The sequence below is a fragment of the Jaculus jaculus genome, chromosome 3 (genome assembly GCF_020740685.1).
Source record: "Jaculus jaculus isolate mJacJac1 chromosome 3, mJacJac1.mat.Y.cur, whole genome shotgun sequence".
Lineage (NCBI taxonomy): Eukaryota > Metazoa > Chordata > Mammalia > Rodentia > Dipodidae > Jaculus > Jaculus jaculus.
In genome coordinates this window covers 51,201,602-51,223,725 of record NC_059104.1, presented here as the reverse complement: position 1 = coordinate 51,223,725, position 22,124 = coordinate 51,201,602, and the positions used below count along the sequence as shown (strand labels likewise).

Genomic DNA, 22,124 nt, shown 5'->3' with positions numbered 1-22,124 from the left:
GGAGAGATGGCTTAGCGGTTAAGCGCTTGCCTGTGAAGCCTAAGGACCCTGGTTCGAGGCTCGGTTCCCCAGGTCCCACGTTAGCCAGATGCACAAGGGGGCGCACGCGTCTGGAGTTCGTTTGCAGAGGCTGGAAGCCCTGGCGCGCCCATTCTCTCTCTCTCCCTCTATCTGTCTTTCTCCCTGTATCTGTTGCTCTCAAATAAATAAATAAATAATAAAAATTAAAAAAAAAAAGAGGAAACAGTAAACTTACTCGTTTAACAAGCTACTGTGTAAATGCATACAACCTAATAGGGATCCATGAGTGATAGATTTTATAAATTTTGTTTTCAAAAATAGCCAGTACTTTTTAAAATAAGGAACCCTGAGGCAGTTTGAATGTTATGTTCCCCAACAGAATCAGGTGTGTTTATTAAAACTTGGATTTCCAGACACCTGGCTGGAAGAGTTGTCACTGAGGGCTGATCCTGGAGTCCAACCCAAAGGTGTTACTGGAGGTGGTTCTAAATTCCAGCCTAACGTTGACAGAGTGGGTTCTGCCTGGGTCCCTCTGTTTTGCTGTCAGTTGTATTCTTCCTTATTTCCGGTGCTGGCTGGCTAGTGGTGGCTTTTTCTCTCTGCATGGATCTGTGCAATGGGGTTAACTACTTCTGCCACTATGGAACTTCCCCTGGATCTAGATGCCTGAAATAAATCCCAATCCTCCTGTAAACTGTGTCTGGGTTGGAGATTCATCCTAGCAATGTAGAACTATGTATGACAATCATTAAGAGCAATAAAAATATAAGAAGTTAAGAGTCATTAACCCTTTCTACAACATGTCTACTACAATGGAAAAATTATAGCATCAGGTTAAATAAAACTATTAATTGTTAAAAGTGAAGAAAATACCTGCCTAAATAGAGGACAAGCTCTAAAACACTAATGCATAAAAACTTCATAGTACTTACCTTATAGAACAGCACAAAGAAAGCAATCAGCCCAGTATTTTAGCAATGAACCAAAACCTGAATCAATAAACACCACAATCTGTACAAACAATGAATTAGAATTAGCACATCACCCCTAAATAAAGACTCTGGTGGTGGGGAGCTGAACTTCACCAGAGTACAAAGGCACATTTGTATCCCACCACTTTAGAGCTGGCCAAACACAAGGAGGGAGAAGTTGGTGTGTTCCTCCTGCAGGTTCTAGGTCTACAGAGATCGGCAGAGTAACATAGTACAAAATGATCAGGGTTTCATGCTTTCAACATAGTTTTTGTGTTTATTTTCCTTGACTAAAAGGGTAAAGGAAAAAAATAAAAGGAACTATGGAAGGAAAATGCAATCCTTCTTCCTATGCTGGCACAGGAGATTGAAACCGGTAAGTTTCTCAGGCTCACATTGACCGCATGCAAGCACACCCAATGTGTGATGCTCTACTAGGCACTCCAGGTAACTGCCACAAAACTTGGGCACCATGACAAAGCTACAGCACAGTGAGCTTTACTCTCAAATCATTCTAAGTGTGTTAAGGAAGTCTCCTTTTTAAGTGATGTTACTAAGATTTCACTCACAAACAGAAAAATCATTCCTAATTTATCTTCCATGGCATTGCACATACCATTTGCTTTGGAAGCCAGGCACAATGCAATGCATGAGTAAACTTTAAAAATACTTTGTACATAAAATTATGGTACAAATCCATACCGCATTGATACCAAGGTGGCTGTTATCTTGTAGATAATTTGACTGGAGCAGATTATATATTTTATGATTTGCATACTTTTTATGTCCATATAAAAATGCATAACTTTCCAGGTATGGTGGCACACACCTTTAATCCCAGCACTCAGGAGGCAGAGGAAGGAGAATTGCCATGAGTTTGAGGCCACTCTGAGACTACATAGTGAACTCCAGGTAAGCCTGGGCTAGAGTGAGACTCTACCTCAAAAAAAAAAAAATATATATATATATAAATATATATATATATATATATATATATAAAATACAGAATTCTCCTAAAGTCAAACTAGAAACTTAACCCATGCAGGTAAAATGCATAAACAATTTACATAGGTTGAAAATTTGATTAAGGGACTAGAGAGATAGCCCAGTGACTGAAGGCACTTGTTTACAAGCTTGCTGGGCTGGATTCAATTACCCAATACCACATAAAGCCAAATGTACAGTGTGGCACTTGCATACATCTGGAGTTCATTGCAGTGGCAAGGAGCGCTGGCACACCCACTCTCATGTTCATATTGATTCTCATTATCTCTCTCTCCATTCCTCCCACCCTATTGCTCCTTCTGTCTCTGTTTGTCCCCACCACCACCACACCCATCCCACAGTACATAAATAAAATATCTTCCAAAAAAAAAAAAAGAATTGGTTAAACACACTCAAGACTGAGGGAAATCTATTAGAATGTTACTTGGAGATAGTACACCACACTTAATTAAGAAGGCTTTGCATGTGTCTGGGGTATACTAAGTTTTATAAATTACTGTCACTTATCTTCAGGGGAAGTTAAATGAGCACCCTACTGAGTATTATCTCATGCTGAGTAATCACACTGATAATCAGTAATGACAGCTTAAATAAAATTAATTAAACAAAAAACAGGCCCTAAAACGTCTAAATTTTTAGCTATAACACTGTAATAGTGTAAAATCATTGTTCAGTATTTTCATTATTACAGCACTGTAAATATCAACAGTATTTTTTATTTAAAAAGACAGTATAATTATTAGTCATCTTACAATTTCACTAGTTTGGAAAACTACATGGTCATAAATATACTTTCTTAGAACCAAGAATGAAGTTGAGATTTTCACATAATCAAGCAGAAACATTAGGAAAATAAAAGCTTCTTCTAATGACAGAATCAGTCCTAACTAAACGTATATATAAGATATAAAGTATACTACTTAAATTATCTATCAATTTTCTGGCAGTTATTTATTTCAGGAGGAAAAACCTAAAGAAGACAACATAGCTTTTAATTAGCTTTATTACTGGCCCAGCAACTTTCTGGTTAAAAATATAGCTCCAGGGACTAGAGAGATGTCTCAGTGGCTAAAGGTGCTTGTTTGGAAACCTGCTGATAGACCTAGTCAACCATCAGTGCCTACATAAAGCCAGACTCTATGCAGAGACATTTATCATACCAATAACTGTGGGATAACTCCACAAGGTATGACCCATATACCTCAACAAGGAGGGGCCCATGGGGAGGGGGTAGGTCATGGATGAGCCTAATAATGGTACCAAACTGCCTGTATTTGCTGAATAGAAAACTAATTAAAAAGAATAAAATAAAATAAATAAATAAAAATAAAGCCAGACTCAAGTAGCACACCCCTAAGTCATCCCTATGTGCTCAAGGTAACAGAAGGCAGCAGCCACCTTGAGAAAGTGGAGGCATAGGAGAAACACCCCAAGGCTGTACTCTGGCGTCCACATATGCCTTGCGGCAAGAGTGTGCCCATACCATACAAACATCATACACACACATACATATGCAAATAAAAAGAATATCTTGTTCACATTTAAGTTTTACATAGTATTTTAAATTTGCCGGGTGAGGGCCATTTTTCACTGTGCATACAAAGCTTCTTGAATGGCTTGTGTGGTCAGTGCCTAGGCAGGGGTGAGTAGGCCAGACCCATTTCTGGGCTCCTCCAGGGTCAAGTTAGCCCTATTTGCAGATGACACGCTCCTATGTAGAAGGGACCCAAAAATCTCCATCCCAAAACTTTTACAGGTAATAAATTCCTTCAGCAAAGTGGCAGGATACAAAATCAATGCACAAAAATCAGTAGCTTTTCTATAGGCAAAGGACAGATATACGGAGAAAGAAATCAGTGAGACTGTCCCATTTTCAATAGCAACAAAAAAATTAAATACCTTGGAATAACACTAACAAAAGATGTGAAGGAACTATATAATAAAAACATAAAAACACTCAAGAAAGAAATAGAGAGGACTTAAGAACATGGAAGGACCTCCCATGTTCCTGGATAGTAGAATGTTGTGAAAACAGTAATTCTACCAAAAGCAATAAACAGATTTAATGTAATACCAATAAAAATACCAGCATCATTCTTCACAGAGACTGAAAAAATGATCTCAAAATTCATATGGAATGACAGAAAATCTTGGATATCCACACAGATACTCAGCAAAAGCAACACCTCTGGTGGTATCACCATACCTAGTCTAAAGCTATATTACAAAGCCATAGTGATAAAAACAGCATGGTACTGGAATAAAAACAGAAACATAGATCAGTGGAACAGAATTGAAGACCCAGACTATAGGGCAAGCAACTATAGCTGCTTGATCTTTGACAAAGATGCCAATAATGTAGACTGGAGAAAAGACAATATCTTCAACAAATGGTATTGGGCAAATTGGATAACCATATGTAGAAAAATGAAGTTAGACCCACTCATTTCCCCATACACAAAAATCAAGCCAAAATAGATTAAAGACCTCAATATAAGACCTGAAACTCTTCAACAACTGAAAGAAACAATAGGAAGCACTCTCTATAATAAGGGACTGGGAAAAGACTTCCTGAATAAAACCCCAATAGCCAAGGAAATTAAACAAGCACTCAAGCAGTGGGATCTCATGAAGCTAAAAAGCTTTTGCACAGACAAACATACCATAAGCAGAACCAATAGATTACCCACTGAATGGGAGAAAAACTTTGCCAGCTATACCACTGACAGAAGCCTAATATCTAGAATCTACAAAAAACTCCAAAAACTAAATAAAAAAATCAAACAACCCATTCCAAAAGTGGGGCAGAGAAATAAATAGGGAGTTCTCAGAGGAAGAATTATAAGTAGCTAACACACACTTAAGAAAATGTTCAACATCCCTAACCATTAAGGAAATGCAAATTAAAACAACTATGAAGTCAGGCATTAATCCCAGCACTTAGGAGGCAGAGGTAGGAGGATCGCCCTAAGTTCGAGGCCACCCTGAGACTACATAGTTAATTCCAAGTCAGCCTGGGCCAGAGTGAGACCCTACCTCGAAAAAAAAAAAAAAAAAAAACCAACTATGAGATACCACCTTATCCCAGTAAAGATAACAAACATTAAAAAATCAAATGAAAACAAATGTTGGCAAGGTTGTGAAGAAATAGGAACCCTCATTCACTATTGGTGGGAATGTAAGCTGGTACAACCACTGTGGAAATCAATTAGGAGATTCCTGAAAAAGATGAATATAGAGTTACCAGGACACCCTGTTATTCCCTTACTATTTACCCTAAAAGCTCCACATCTTAGTTCAGAAATATTTGTCAACCATGTTTATAGCTGCTCAATTCATAATAGCTAAAAACTGAAACCAACCCAGGTGCCCATCAATGGATGAATGGATAACCAAGATGTGGTATATATACATGATGGAATTCTACTCAGCAGTATGAAGAAATGCCACACTGACATTTGTATAAAAATGGTCGAACTTGGAGCAGATCATTTTAAGTGAACTCACACAACCACAGAAAGACAATCATCACATGGTCTCACTCATCTGCACATCCTAACCTGGATCAACCCAAGTTGCTGACATAACTGAATAGCATTTTCAGGCTTGAACAATAGGGTGGACAGGGCTTGGGGAATGGCAGAGGGCATACAAAATCTGAACTCAAATTGAACTGGTACCATATATTCCTGGAAATCAGACTAAAAGGTGGAACCCTCAAGCAGATCTTATAGGGAGCACCTGAATCCAAGGGTCCTGGAGAGAGTGAGAAGAAACCTAACCTCAAATTTCTCCTGTTTCTCTTTCATCTCTGTCTTTTTCTTTTTCTTCTCCCTTGGTACTGGCCTGTAACTCCCTGTACCAAGATGTGGTTTACATCCACAATGAGCTGTTGATCAGAGACCTATTAGATCTCCCAAAACAAGACAGACTTCTGTCAGAACACTTGATTACCCATCAGAGGTTAATGGTAAGACCCTACTGCTGAAGACACCAATCGCTGTCAGCATGGACCATGGAGAGACCTACTTGGAATCCGAAAGAGAACCAGTCCTCACACAATTAGTCCATCTAGTGCTGGAAGGCATTACATGTGCTACCAGGGGAATGTCGCCAACATCTGTCTAAGTGGCTCAGAAGCAAACAACCTGATGTGATGCTCACACAAGTGCAATAGTGGCACACAGCTATGGTGTGAAACCAACTGTTCTTGGATTGGCTGACAGATCCTCTCAGTGGAAAGGAAACCATATCTGGAACTGGGAAACAAGTCAGAATGACATCCAGATAATGATTCTGCTTTCCATTGTCAAGCTCCCACTAACCTTAGACTATAAAAGTTTCTAAACCCTTTTAATTCTCTCTAAATTAATAATGGGTTATCCCATTTAACTGGCACTGACTCTCTGTTGGAGAATCTGCTTCTCTTTTTTCAGATGGGAACTGGACTTGAAGAGATAAACCACCCAGCGGCACTCCACCCTGGCACTCCACCTTGGACCCAGCTGAAACCACAGAGGAATTGGGAAAATGAGCAACAATGCTCCTTTCTTAGTTAAGCTTATATCAGCATAAGGGTGATGGAGAAAGATATTGAGCACACTCAATACCTATCAGACCAAACATCTACATAATCCTAAGTGCCTGTCACTGAAGTAGACTTAAAATGCTCCCAGCATGGCTCAGGGAATTTTGCAGAAGAGAAGGTGGAAAGTTTGTTAGAGCCACAAGTTGGGACATTTTGCAGAGACATGCCTCTCCCCCATAACTGACTGCTGCCCCCATAATGCATGACCCACAATCCCCATGGGGTTCACCATCCTCAATGAGGAAGGCCTCTTTAGAAAAGGGGCAGGGAGGAGGGAAAGGATGGTGCCAACATGTGATGTTTACATACAAAATATGTCCATATCTTAAAATTTTTTTAAACTTCTTGAATGGCTAGGAAATAAGTGCATGCAATTATGTGTCCTATAACCCCAGCAGCCAAGTCAGGGAGCAGCCTGTGGAGAAACTCTGTGAGAACTGAGGCCTCTCTCCAATCAGAACCAGCTTTCCAGTCATGGGGAGATGGAATCACACACAGGGCTGCCAAGGTTTCAGATGATTTTTGTCTGAGCTGGCACCTTAAAGGCTACCTCATAAAATAGCTCCAATCAGAACCACTGTGTTGAGCTCTGCCCAACATTCTGAACCAAGAACCAAGAAACACTGTTTGCTACAGGAAATCTCGAGAAAATTTGTTATATAGCAATAGATGATTAATACAAAGCTCCTTCTAAAATATTGTATATGCTTAAAATAAGAATATATACAATTATACGAAAACATCAAAGTAAAATGGAGTTATCAAGATATTTAAATTTTGGGCTGGAGAGATGGCTTAGCGGTTAAATGCTTGCCTGTGAAGCCTAAGGACCCCGGTTCGAGGCTCGGTTCCCCAGGTCCCATGTTAGCCAGATGCACAAGAGGGCGCACGCTTCTGGAGTTCGTTTGCAGAGGCTGGAAGCCCTGGTGCGCCCATTCTCTCTCTCTCCCTCTATCTGTCCTTCTCTCTGTGTCTGTCACTCTCAAATAAATAAAAATTTAAAAAAAAAGATATTTAAATTTTATTGTATTCTTCATTACTGAATTAAATAAGGGGTAAAGACATGTCTAATTTTAATATAATGTTGAATATGAACTATACTCTCAGTAATTATACTGTGCTTTGAAAATATTTGACTTTGTTGGTGATGGATCAAATACTACTCTGGTAATAGGCTTTGGGTATGTCTGCTTTTCCCTTGTTTGTTTAATACATTGATGGCTATATTTTCCCATAATCATAATTGACAAAAATGCTAAATTTAACTTAAAAGCTAGTGAAAACAAAGATTCAATCTCTATTTTATTCTAAGTATACCATGAGTACTACCACAGATTCCCTGGTAGTCCACAGACCCCGAGTGAAGAACCTTGCATGGTAGGTAGACATGGAATGCTAACAGAAACAGTTGGAGACAAAACAAAAGCAGAGTTCTGAGGCCTTCAGTGAAACAGTAGGAGGGACTGCTATCTACCCTTGAGATCAACAAGGAAGAACAGATCAGGCTGCACACTTTGGTGGTTGGTGTTTCAAAAAGAGCTGGAAGTTTTTGAAGGAAGAAGCCACCAGGAAAATAAAGCCATCAAAGAATACATAGGTCTCAATTAGAGAGAGAAGGAAAGGAAACATTAGGAGACTGTGACATACTGAGTTCCAAAGGGCAAAGGAGAGTCTGTAGAGCCTTGGGGAGTTGAGATATCAGATTTGAAGCATAAACAGACCTCAATGGAGAGAGAGGCAAAGGAGTTCTCACTGATTATATGAACTGGTTGTGAACTTCTGATGGTAACTTTTGTCAGCTGAAAACTAATTTATACAAGTTATATTCACAAGATCCTGAATCTTGATGATAAAAATAAAGAATCAAAACACAAAGCATGTGGCTTATAACTTGCTAATTCAGCTCTTTTCATGCCTTTATCACCCTAGTACAGGCTACCTGGATCACTCCTACAGACATCCAAGACTTCCCTGCTACACTATGCCTACAACTCTACCCAATCCCCTGATGTGATTCTGTTCTTACTGCAGGCAAAGCCAGTCATGTCCTTCACTCCTTAAAATGGCTCCCATTACTCAGAAGATGATGTTCAAGTATCTGAGCATGATTGTAGGGACCACCTTGATCTGAACCTTTCTTCCCTACCAGACAATCTGTTTAACATGCCTCCACCTTATGCATCCCACATGTAGATATTCTTTTCTTGTGTCTACAACTTACCACCACATTCTCTTGGCTGGGCTAATATTCAGCTCTGAATCTGAGCTACAGCTCATGTAGTGGTCTTTGCTGATACCATGAGAACAGCATAGATTACCCACAGTCTTAGTACTTGCAATTAATTGTATAGGAGGTACACTATTCTGAATGTGTGCACTGACATACATATGTACTGAATGAGAAGAGGATTATTACTTTATTCACGAAACTACTCTTAGAACTTAGCATGACTTAAAGCACAGAGTGAATATTCTATTAATTCTTGAGTAAATTAATAATTACCTTCTTATCTTCTAGGCATGAGACATAAGCTCTGATTATTACCTTGATAAATTACTATTTTTAGTAACAACATATCAGGGACGATGTCAGGTATCTGTGGGTTTCATACATTCAAAAAGAAATTCAAGAGGGAATTAACATGGGATTTTTTTTATAATCATGGAAAATGCTAATAAAAATTTTAAAAAAAAGAAATTCAATCTTTCCAAACTTCTTTATTCACAAAACAGTCCTCCTACACTGAAAATACACCTAAATTTTCTGTAATTTAATACTATGATGAGAGGTAAGGCTATAGTTTGGATTCAGATGTCCTCCAAAGGCCCATGTATTAGAGGCTTGGTTCACAGCCCATGGCACTATTGGGATGAGAGAACCTTGAGAACCTTCAGGAAGTGGGGCCTAGAAGGAGGATGTTAAGTCATTTTGAAGGAGATATTGGCACTCTGGGGCCCTTGCTCCCTCTGCTTCCTGGCTGCCATTAGATGAAAAGCCCTCATCTGACTCACGTTCCTGCTAGGATGCTTTGTGCTGCTATGAACCCAAATGCCTTTGAAAACCTCTCAAATTATGAGCCAAAATAATCCTGCCCCCCGTTGAGCTGATTACATCGGGGAACTTGGCATAATGATAGAAAACTGGCTAACACAGGCAGAAAAATATCCAAAGGAAAGAAGCTTAAAATCATTAAGAGAATAACCCAAAGTTGTACATTCAAATATTAATACTTTATCTGTGAAAGGAAAATTAATTAGCTTCATAAATATTATACTTTAATTTTTAATGTTATAATCCAGTATTTCCCACATACATAATCATCACCTAAGAATATCAACAACTGATTCACTGACAAAGCTGACATGCTTCAACTAGGAATCTATTCTGTTGTAATCTCAAAAGTTAAATTTATTCAGGGGAAAAGATCACAACTGCCAGCCTAGATTCCAACTTGCCCTTCAAAACTCAGCTGAGAAGTTGTCTTCCCTACAGTCGACCCAAAGATCACGTTAACTCCACTACTTCTGCTGAACCCTGTATGCAGCTGCATCTCCTAACATACCACACACTGTTCCCAGAAACATTCTTATAAATTTATGTATTTCTATAATAGTATCAGATACTTGACAAATGCTTAATGAAGGAGCAAAGAAAAGAATGAATAAACAAGTGTGTATACCTAGCTGCATTAGTACCCTCCACTCTGAAAACTCTTGATCTTACTCCCACATTCTACGGATTTGAGGAAGCACTCTCTAAGCTATTGCATAAATATTTAAAGATTCTGTGATAGTACTTAAGAGCTACTATTGAAAATGTAAGTATAGGAAGTCATAATTAACTCATATTAATGGGCTTTGAAAGGCCCACCTGACTTAGAAAATACTTGAAATCTTATAGAACTTATTTTGATGTATTTTATCATATATTGAGTGCCCCAGGCCATGTTGATATTTCTACTTTACAAAGAAGAACATAACTTCAATATATAGTTTTAAAGAATAACTATAAAAAATTATCATACTCTATCACTTTTTTAACTTGCAATAGAAAATATAAAAAGTTAAAATGTAACATAAAACTTTTAGAACACGAAGACTTCTCTATCCTACTAGTTAAGAAAAATAATTTTAAGTAATTATTTCAGATTAAACTCTTATTTATCTAAAGCTGTTAATTTATGTTCCATTGTATGACTCAAAAGTTAGGCACACATTCAGATTATAAAAGCCAGTTTTTTCTTCTCTCACACATGTGCTATCTGTTTCTATATATATCCCAGACTCACAACATCTCATGGTACAAGGGTCATAGTACAGAGCATAAATCCCAGCCTAGAGGCCACATTTACTGGGAAATTATCTCTAATCTCACAGTAAAGATTCAAATGTACAGGAGTCATTTGGTAACACTAACAGTGAGTGAGTTTGAAGGCCCACAGACAACCATCAGAGGCAAGACAGCTAGGAGATTAGAGCTTCTCAAAGAACTCATTAAAACCCATTCCAGACCAAGCAAAAGATGTAGTGGCTCCAAGACATTGTTTCCTTGAACAGCTTCAATGGGAAGCAGGATATTATGTATCTATACCTGAAAAGAGGCCACTGATGCTGCTAGACTTAAGAACTGGTTTTCTTACCAAAGTTTTTTTCTGTATTTTTTTTACAATTGAAAGAAATCACATAGGCTTTACCTGTTGGTATCTTTCAACCATCCCTATTCCTTTATGATACAATTGTTTCAGTTTTGCTCATTTATTTCTCACTATATAAAACTTCTTAGATACACAGTCCTCAAAATTATATTATTATCAGGATTGAGTTTAATGGCTATGATACAAATTTTCATTTTAAAATTATTTAGTTTCGTATGGAAAGCTAGAAGTAAAAAGCAGATGAGTTCACACTTAACATCATGCTCTGTGGAAAAGAAAGAGGACTTTGGTCACAGGACAGCAGGAAGCTCTCTGGGAGACTGCTGACCCTATGACTGAACAGGTTAAACTATCTTGCCTCACTATTCCCATCCTTAAAAATGTGAATAACTACTTAGAGGCCTATGTAAAGATAAAATACATTTACACCACTAATATTAGGAAAACTAAGTAGCACAAAGCTGACAATTACACAGTACTTACTAAACAGCAGCTATAATTCCCTAGGGTTTTTTGTGTGTGTTTGTTTGCTTAATTTTTGAGGTAGGGTCTCACTCTAGCTCAGGATGACCCAGAATTTACTATGTAGTCTGAGTCTTGAACTCACAATGATACCCCTACCTCTGCCTCCCAGGTGCTGGGATTAAAGGCATGCGCCATCACGCCTGGCTCATTCCCTAGTTTTGTTTTGTATTCTTTTTTAAAATTTTTACCTTAAACATACTTTCACTTCAGGAAAGCAAGGCTTCCACACCATCAGTTCATGGGGGATATGTATTCCAAGGAAAAGCCTCTAAGCCCCCTAACCTAAGCTCACTGCCAGTTATGGTTCCCTAAGCAGTAGTTCTATTCCCTGAAAGATCAGCATATTGGTTGAGGAGTGTACATCAAGTTAGAAAAGCAGGGTCCCACCATGAAGGCTGTATATGCCATGTTAAAATGCTTATGCTTAGCTATATAGAACAGACACAAATAAGTATCATGTAAGATAAAACATCACATGTTCAATTTAAATATAACACTCTGATTGCTACACATAGTGCTGTTCAAAAGTCCAGACAAGAAAAACTGAGGGTGCTAGCACTTTGACAGAAAGAATGAAGAGACAGAGTCAAGAAATAATTTGAAAGAAACAACAGAAGGGTAAAGGTACCTTCTAAGAGAATGTAAGAATAAAAACAAGTGTAGGAAGTAAGTGAAGGGTTTGACTCAGGGCATGCAGTTTGTAGTGTAAGTGGGACATCCATACGAAGTCAATGCATTAATGTCTCAACTGGAGGAAAAGGTCAGCAGTATAAACGGTTGCAATCTTCAGAGGTGATCATCCATGTAAAGCACTATATACAGAGGAAAAGAGCAGCAGCTTCAGAGAAGAAGCTGAAAAATAACAATAGTTTAAGAGGGAAAAAACACAATAGAAATAAAAAAAGGAAAGGTCAGAGAGTATAAATCTGAGAAAAGTGGTAACCTGGAAGCCAAAAAATCTCTGTCCTTCAAAAAGGAAACACAACTGCATCAACTAAGTAGATAAACCTAGTAAATTTCCAAGGAATAAACATTTATTAGGAATTTTAAAAGATTGTGTCATAATGCTCAATAAGTCACAACTATCCTAAATGTATACGGTCAGCACTCTACATACACAGTCAAGCAACTCTGTAGCAGAAACATTATAATATACAATTTTTGTGTATGTAAGACAGTGTTCATATTGAATATATATTTTTCTTATTTCGGTGCTCTAAACAAGAGCATAATAGCTATTTATATAAAATTTACATTGCAAGCAAGTCCTTTAACAAATGAGTCATCTTTCTAGACCCCTAGAACTTTGTAAATGGCATTGTAAGTACATGCATGAAGTATTCAGGAAGATGTATATGAACATACTGCACCATGTTATGTAAGGAAATTGACCACCCATACATTTTGATATTTGCATGGTTGTTCTGGCACCAATATTCCCTAGATAGAAACAGACAATTGTATGTTCTCACCTTCAAAACTTCAAAATACATGAAGTAAACCTGACAAAACCAAAAGAAGGAATAAATAAAATATGAAATTATAGTTAGAGACTTTTCTCCAACAAGTGTCAACAAAAGAAAGAAAAACAAGCATGGATGCAGAAAATGGCAACAATACTATCAATTATCATGACCAGCTTACTATCTGTAGACTAACTCCAACCAAAGCAAAACACACAGAACATTCCCCCAACAGAATGCATTGTGGAACAGTAAAATTATAAATCATGTAAGGATTTCTAAAAGAGTAATACATAACTTCCAATAACTGGAAGCTAAAGTAGTCCTCAGATGCAAATTTATAGCAGAAGATTACTCTTATTAGCAACAAATGTTGCTGCTCCACCTTAAGAAATCAGAAAATAAAACAAAAGGAAGGGAATAATAAATACTAATAGGGCTGGAGAGATGGCTTAGCAGTTACGCGCTTGCCTGTGAAGCCTAAGGACCCCAGTTCGAGGCTCGATTCCCCAGGACCCAAGTAAGCCAGACACGCATGTGGGGGGAAACACCTCTGGAATTCATTTGCAGTGGCTGGAGGCCTTGGCACGCCCATTCTCTCTCTCTCTATCTGCCTCTTTCTCTCTCGGTCAATCTCAAATAAATAAATAAATAAATAAATAAATAAATAAATAAAGTAAAATAAACAGGGGGTTAGAGAGATGGCTTAGCTGTTAAGGCACATGCCTGTGAAGCCTAAGGACCCAGGTTCAATTCTCCAGGTCCCACATAAGCCAGATGCACATGGCAGCACATGCATCTGGAATTCGTTTACAGTGGCTAGAGGCCCTGGATGCCCATTCACACACTCTCTCTCTCTCTCTCTCTCTCTCTCTCTCTCTCTCTCTCTCTCAAATAAATGAAAATAAAAAAATAAAAAATTTTTTAAATAATACTAATAAATATAAAAAAGTGAACTATAAATACAGATATTATCAACAAACTCTAGTTCTTTGAAAGATAAATAAGATTGACATGCTTCTAGCCAGACTAAACATTGAATAAAACAGAAGAAACTATCTGCATCAGCCTAAAAAAGAGCATAAATGCATTAAGAGGACAAGGCAGTATCACTAGCAAGGAACGCCGGCCCACTCAACCTCAGAGATGAAGTGAAACAGTTCCTTGAAAGCCAAACACCAAGGGTCAGGAGAATTAATTACCTACAGAGTTCTTGATGGAGGAATACATACTACAAACAAAAATAATAATAATAATAATAATGGAAATAAGGCATAATAAGACACTTCGGCTTCCTAAATCATTAGAGGAAACAATGCATCAAGTTCTTTTAAGGTGAACCATGTATTTACCATACGATGAAAACAAAAACCTATGTCCACAAAAGAATTCTATTCAAATGTTCACAGTGGCTTTACTCATAAAATAACCAAAACATGGAAGGAACCCAAATGATTATAGGATTACTAATAATGAGCCAGACACAATAACAACAGTGTGTGGTTCCATTTGTCTGAAATCCTAGACATGAAAGAACAGGCCAGAAATCTTGTGTTTATGGATTCCCATGATGGGGAAAGAGAAATCATTACTGCAAAGTAGCACAGACAGAGCCTTGGAGGTAGAGAAACAAATGTATGACCAGAGCAGAATATTATTCTTTTATGACTTTTCCCAAGTTCTGTCCCAAAGACTGGCTATCACATTAAGAAATTCTAAATTATGAGCAATACCTGGAATGTTATATGCTATGAAAAGTCAATTTAATTATAGAACATCCTGCTCGGAACAAAGCACCAATGGCAAAAGCTACCCTAAGCTCGAACACGCCAAGCATCGTTAAGGAGCCAAGCCCCGCTTCACCGCTCTCAGCTCAGCCTTCATCTGCAGCATTCCCTGCACAGCGCAGCTGCAAATGTGGCATGCTGCCTTGTTGTCTCCGCTTCATGACAGTTCTAAAGGAACAGAAAGGAAACCATCAACTCACTTCACCTCAAATGAAACTCACTAAAGCTACTGAGGTGTGAGAGAAGGTATAATTAGCCCTGCTTTACAAAAAAGTGACCAGGTGATTCATTGGTCAAGGTCACAAAGCTAAACAAGAGTGAAGTTCCACCTGTCAGCAAGACTCCTTGGATTTCAAATCCGTACTGCATCTGTCAGAGCAGCATAAAAAAGAATCGAGTTTCTAGTGCCCAGAGGAGCCACACATATTCTCAGACCTCTAAGACAATGCGTCCAGCTACCTAAACTCAATTACCTGCTTGATTCTTCTCTGGACCTACCCCATGGCCTACTCAGAACACCAAAAAGCACCAAATTAGTATGGGCAGAGAGTCAGCATTCAATCAGCATGTCCACATGATCAGCAAAGAATCCAGGAGATGGTTATTTATATACTTAGGTCAAAAGCTGAACACTGGTGACCCCGGAGGCAGATGGTCAGAACGGATGAAGCAGGTAGTCAACATCAAAGTACACATGGCGCTGGGGGTAGTGGAACACATCTATAATCTCAGCCCTCTGGAAGCTAAGGCAGACCGATTGCTCTAAGTTTGAAGCTAGCCTAGGCTATATAGTGAGTTCCATACCAGCCTCTACTGCAGTGTAAGACCCTGTTTAAAAAAAAAAAAAAAAAAAAAAACTTTACTATGTGCCAGAAAACATGCCAGGCAGAAGTATGAATAAACACATGCCTCTGCTTTCAAATGGTTTAAATTAGTGAGAAAAAGAAACAATGTAGGATTAAAAACATGTACTAGCCACACACAAAGGCAAGACCATCAGGATAAGAGCAGATTACTCAACAGAAACTTTTTCAAAAGACAGAAGGGCTTGGAATGATGTATTCCAAGATCTGAAAGATAACAACTATCAACCAAGATTACCTTATCCTACAAAGCCAGTCATCCAAATTGGCAGAGAAATAAGGATATTCCACAACAAAAACAGGCTAAAGGAAAAGGAGAGAATACATGTCTGATACTGAAAACCTGTAACAAAGGAGATCATGAGCCCTCGTCCTGTAATACCTGTTGGTGTCTGACTAAACACTTATATTATGCACATCAAACTGCCTGGTAAGAACTCCTCCTAATGTTCATACCCATATATTAATGCTACTCTCACTTTTGATGAGAGAAGATTCTCTTTTCAGATGGCAGTGACTTCTGGGACGACTCAAAAGGCACCATAGTGCTGAGAAGTGACAGAGGAGTTCTCAGCACACTGAAACATCTCTATCACACCTTCCAAAGCTGAGGGTCCATTGCAGAAGAGGTGGTAGAAAGAATGTAAGAGCCAAAGGAAGGGTAAGACCCTTTACAATGCACTCTTCCAAGACAAAATTGCCTGGGTATCCATGACCTCACCGTGGGTAGCACTACCTATACAAGACCATTATAGTAGGAGGAAAGTACAGTGACATTAAAATAAAAGAAAGACCGACTAAGAGGTGGAGGGGCCTTTCCACGCTACCCTCGTAGGGGTCCATACGGCATTGTCTCAATTCCCGAGGTGACTTAAAGGGGGTGCTAACACAATGTCCGGAGCCCTCGATGTCCTGCAAATGAAGGAAGAGGATGTCCTCAAATTCCTTGCAGCAGGAACCCATTTAGGTGGCACCATCCTTGACTTCCAGATGGAGCAGTACATCTACAAGAGGAAGAGTGAGGCATCTACATCATCAACCTGAAGAGGACCTGGGAAAAGCTGCTGCTGGCAGCTCGCGCCATCGTCGCCATTGAGAACCCTGCTGACGTCAGTGTGATACCCTCCAGGAACACGGGCCAGCGCACCTGCTGAAGTTTGCTGCTGCCACCGGAGCCACGCCCATCGCCGGCCGCTTCACCCCTGGGACCTTCACGAACCAGATCCAGGCAGCCTTCCCGGAGCCTCGTCTTCTGGTGGCGACTGACCCCCAGGCTGACCGCCAGCCTCTCACAGAGGCGTCCTACGTCAACCTGCCTACCATTGCTCTGTGTAACACAGACTCTCCTCTGCACTATGTGGACATTGCCATGCCCTGTAACAACAAAGGTGCTCACTCCGTGGGTCTCATGTGGTAGATGCTGGCCCAGGAAGTCTTTCGCATGCGTGGCACCATCTCCCGGGAGCATCCCTGGGAGGTCATGCCCGACCTGTACTTCTACAGAGACCCTGAGGAGATTGAGAAGGAGGAGCAGGCCGCTGCCGAGAAGGCCGTGACCAAGGAGGAGTTCCAGGGAGAATGGACCACGCTGGCTCCTGAGTTCACTGCTGCCCAGCCTGAGGTGGCAGACTGGTCTGAAGGTGTAGAGGTGCCCTCTGTGCCTATCCAGCAGTTCCCAACAGAAGACTGGAGTGCTCAGCTGGCCACTGAGGACTGGTCTGCAGCTCCCACCGCTCAGGCCACCGAGTGGGTGGGGACATCCCCTGAATGGTCCTGAGCTGTCTGCAGACTCAGGAAAGGTGGAAATAAACAGTTTTTAACAAAAAAAAAAAAAAAAAGAGGTGGAGGGGATATGATGGAGAGTGGAGTTGTGATGGGAAGTGAGCTGGGAAGGAATTATCATGGTTTATTATCTATAATTATGGAAGTTATCAATAAAAAAGGAAAATATAATAATAAAAATATAATAATTAAAAAAATATGTACTAGCTACCAAAAATATGACCTTACCAAGGCCAAGTACACAGGTAAGATAGAACAGGACAATCAGTCTTCACAAAGGAGGGAACCCATTTGTTAACAAAGTGAGTAAAATATATTCTGCAACAGACTATCAAAGCCTCCGTGACTGCTTCTAAAACATAGGTAAAAACTGTGGCCTGGGGCTGGAGAGATGGCTTAGCGGTTAAGCGCTTGCCTGTGAAGCCTAAGGACCACGGTTCGAGACTCAATCCCCCAGGACCCACATTAGCCAGATGCACAAGGGGGCGCATGCGCCTGGAGTTCGTTTGCAGCGGCTGGAAGCCCTGGCACGCCCATTCTCTCCCCCCCCACACCCCCTTGTCTCTCTGTCTGTCACTCTGAAATAAATAAACAAAAAATTAAAAAAAAAAACTGTGGCCTGGCAGTGTGCAAGAAAAATCATAAAATGAAAAGAGCGTGTGAAGGAAAATGCAGAAAGTACATAAAAGGTAAATACACCTCAAAAAGATGTGAAATCTCAGCCATAAACAAATTGAATGATGTTCATGCAGCACTATGGATGAATACTGAAAACATTACTCTAAACAAAAGAAGTTGGGCTTTCATTCTATGTAAAATATCCGAAACAGTAAGCTTTCTCCAGACTATAAGTAAACAGTGGCTGCACAAAACAGGGTGAGCTGGAAGACAATGGAAAGTAACCTTCTCAGATATACAGCTTTCCTCTAAAGGTGATGAAAATGGTCTAAAATAGTTGCAGTAATGGACAGTTCTTATAAAGATACTGAAAACCACTCAAATATATACTGATAGTAGATAAACTGAATGCTATGTGAATTATATCTCAATAGACTGTTGCATAATAGTATATTCTCATTATTTAAAATGAAACAAAAATATTGCAGTTGTTTTAATTAGCATCCTTAAGAAATCATACAGGGGGGTTGAAAATGTCTATAGAATGGTTGCCTACAAGACATAGGTCTATTCCCCAGGAATGCACAAAAGAAGAAAAGGAGGAAGAGGAAGAAACCACCTGAATCCAGGTGAGTCCACATGGTCAGGGTACAGGATGAGGAAATGTGAGGAGCAAGATCTAAGCTGCAGTCATACCACCTGCTAGCTGGGACGCCTGAGCAAGGTGACACTGAACAACCTCAGCCTCAATGTCCTCACACTTTAAATAAAGACAAAATCTGTGATACAAAGAAAAATAATTATATAGTCTACATAAGTGCTCCCTATTGCTACTGTTTTCTAAACATGAGTACAGTCACATACCTTGTAATGTTTTGCCCAGTCATGCATACACAGTAGCAAACACCATGCAGCCTACGTGTATGGTAGGCTATGCAATCTAGATTTATCTAAGTCCATTTCATGGTGTTTCCAAAAGGATGAAATTATCTAAGAATGTATTTCTAAGAACACAGTCTTTTTATTGACAAATGACTATATATAAATATTATTGAAGAAAATTTACATAATCCTTTTCTTAAATATTATTCCAAGAAAAACATCGATATCCGAATTCAGTTTTTTAAATCAGTCATGTCAAGGTCTATGTCTCATTATTTTTACTTGCCCACCATACCCAGGCACCAAAGACAGCACTTTGAATACCAAAAACAGTGAACATTTTAATTTCTCACCATCTAAACTCCCTGCTTTCTGCTTGACATACTAGTGATGAATTCAAAACATGATCAATGGGCTGTGGAGACTACTCAGTGGGTAAAAGCACTTGCTTGCAAAGCGTGCTGGACCAGGGATCAATCTCTCAAGTACTCACAGAAAACCAGCTGCCAAAAGTAGCACATGTACCAGATCTTCATTCACAGCAGAAAGTGACCCTGGCACAACCAATATGTATGCACATGTCACACACACACATGCAATTTGTTAATTAATTAATTAATTAATTAGAAATATTTTACAATACTAAAACAGTAAGATTATAGAATCTGGGTTTTTTTCTTACACATCAGGCTCACAGATGTTTGATACTGTCATTTGTTGTTTTTATTTCTTTTCCATTAAATACAAGCTATATTCAAAATAATGCCTGTCAAAAAAATACCTGTCTATGCCGGGCGTGGTGGCTCACAACTTTAATCCCAGCACTTGGGAGGCAGAGGTAGAAGGATCACAGTGAGTTCGAGGCCACCCTGAGACAACACTGTGAATTTCAGGTCAGCCTGGGCTAGAGTAAGACCCTACCTCAAAAAAAAAAAAAGAAATGCCTGTCTGACAATACCAGTATCTGCAATGGGCTGTAAGACAAAAATTATATGAACCCCTATTAGTAATTACATGAACATATAGTAAGGCATGCCAGATTCATACAGAATTTCTACAATATTTGCATGATAACTTAGTCTTCTTTACTTTAATTAGCAATGACATATTTATGACAAGCTGACATGTCTTTAGGTATATTTTCTACCTTTTTTGAAATATGCAATTCACCCCCATAGAATGAAAGCTGATTTGAATGATTCAATATTGACTAACAATTTGTAATTAAACAAAAATTTTGAAGTATCATATTGTCTATTCCCTTTCATAACTTAAAAGCAACATTTTAAAGTACTTTTCCAGTTACTCCTCTTATTTTGCTTTCTTAGAACATCTGCAACACATACTCAGCCATTTCAAAGGTGTTAGGTCCAGCTCACAAGTGACACTGTTACATCATTAGTTGAGATTCATAACAAAGGGAATGTGGAGGAAAATCTTACCATATCATCCGTCAGCATCCTAATATTTAAATGCTGCAAATGAAAAACAGCAATCAATAATTTATAACACATTTTTTAGTTAATATAGTACAATCTACTACGCTAACTTGAAGGTAATTAAATTCTTAGCAGAGTAATAAAAAATACATTATAGGGCTAGAGAGATGGCTTAACAGTTAAGCGCTTGCCTGTGAAGCCTAAGGACCCCGGTTCGAGGCTCGATTCCCCAGGACCCACGTTAGCCAGATGCACAAGGGGGCGCACGCGTCTGGAGTATGTTTGCAGTGGCTGGAGGCCCTGGCGCGCCCAGTCTCACTCTCTCTCTCTATCTGCCTCTTTCTGTCTATCGCTCTCAAATAACTAAATAAACATAAACAAAAAAATTTTTAAATACATTATATATTATTTTAATCTATTTCTCAAAAAGATGGACAAAAGTTAACCTACATGAAACAGTTTCAAACATTTATTAAAATCTCTTGGTTTTGTGAACCTCACAAACCTTAACTGAGATATAATAAATAATACTAATTACTCCCAACTATACAAACAGAACACAATGACATAAAAATTTGAAAACAATTTTCAGAAAATCTTTCACAGTAAAAAAACTGAATCTTTAAATTTACCATTAATATGCAACATATTAGATAATGAAGTACTTTCCTGGCTTAATTAACTTCTAAGAATTCTCATAAAGAAGAAGAATGTACTAGAATGATTTTTTGCATCTTTAACATCACTTTGATTTATCACCAGTGGTGACAGCAGACACTTTTCAATTTCATTACTTGCTTGAGAATCCTTTTGCTGATTTCCTTGCTAGACAAGTATAAGGCCACTTGAGAAAGTAAAAAAATTAGTTTCCCACAAAGCACAGTTGAAAAGAAAAACAAATTATTGGGGGGTTGGAATATCTGTTTTATAAATCAAGTATAGGGCAAGATTTTGTATTCCAGTGGTTAGAATCAACTCCCAATTCTCCTTCCTTTTACTCACTGAAACACTGGATCTTTCAAAGAGCACAGAAAACAGCCAGGCATGGTGGTACATGCCTTTAATCCCAGCACTTGGGAGGCAGAGGTAGGAGGATAGCCATGAGTTCGAGGCCACCCTGACACCTCATAGTGAATTCCAGGTCAGCCTGGGCTAGAGAGAGACCCTACTTGGAAAAAAAAAAAAAAAGAAAAGAAAAGAAAAGAAAAAGAGCATAGAAAAGGTCAAACATGGAAAATAGGTCTACACTTACAATATAAACTGACATGTGTTACTAATTATCATCTAACTTAAGTGGCACAAAGCTACACTCAACATTTACTGAATGGAATTAAATTTGAATCATGTTTTCTACTGAAGAACATCCTTATGTGCAATAATGATCACATTTACCATTTACACAGTGAAGAACATCATCCCATATTATCTTCTTTCACCAAGTATCACTTTCTCTAAGCTAAGGAAAGCAAGCACCTGAAAAGCCTATAAGGAACTTTGTTAAGTTATAGTTTACTTTGACTTGAGA

The 22,124-nt window shown here is 38.8% G+C and overlaps 1 protein-coding gene and 1 pseudogene across 3 annotated transcripts in view; one reads left to right on the top strand and one right to left on the bottom strand.

Moving 5' to 3' along the window:
* Window positions 1-22,124, bottom strand: part of Diaph3 (diaphanous related formin 3) — a 530,142-nt gene that overhangs the window by 472,296 nt on the left and 35,722 nt on the right. For 2 of the 3 annotated variants that reach the window (XM_045145419.1, XM_004651009.2), the window contains exon 2: window positions 20,603-20,635. The exons of the other annotated variant lie outside the window; for it this stretch is intronic. In XM_045145419.1, coding sequence (XP_045001354.1) covers window positions 20,603-20,635 — 33 coding nt within the window. The remainder of the gene's footprint in view (window positions 1-20,602; window positions 20,636-22,124) is intronic. 3 annotated transcript variants of the gene reach the window in all.
* LOC105944429 lies at window positions 16,767-17,655 on the top strand (annotated as a pseudogene).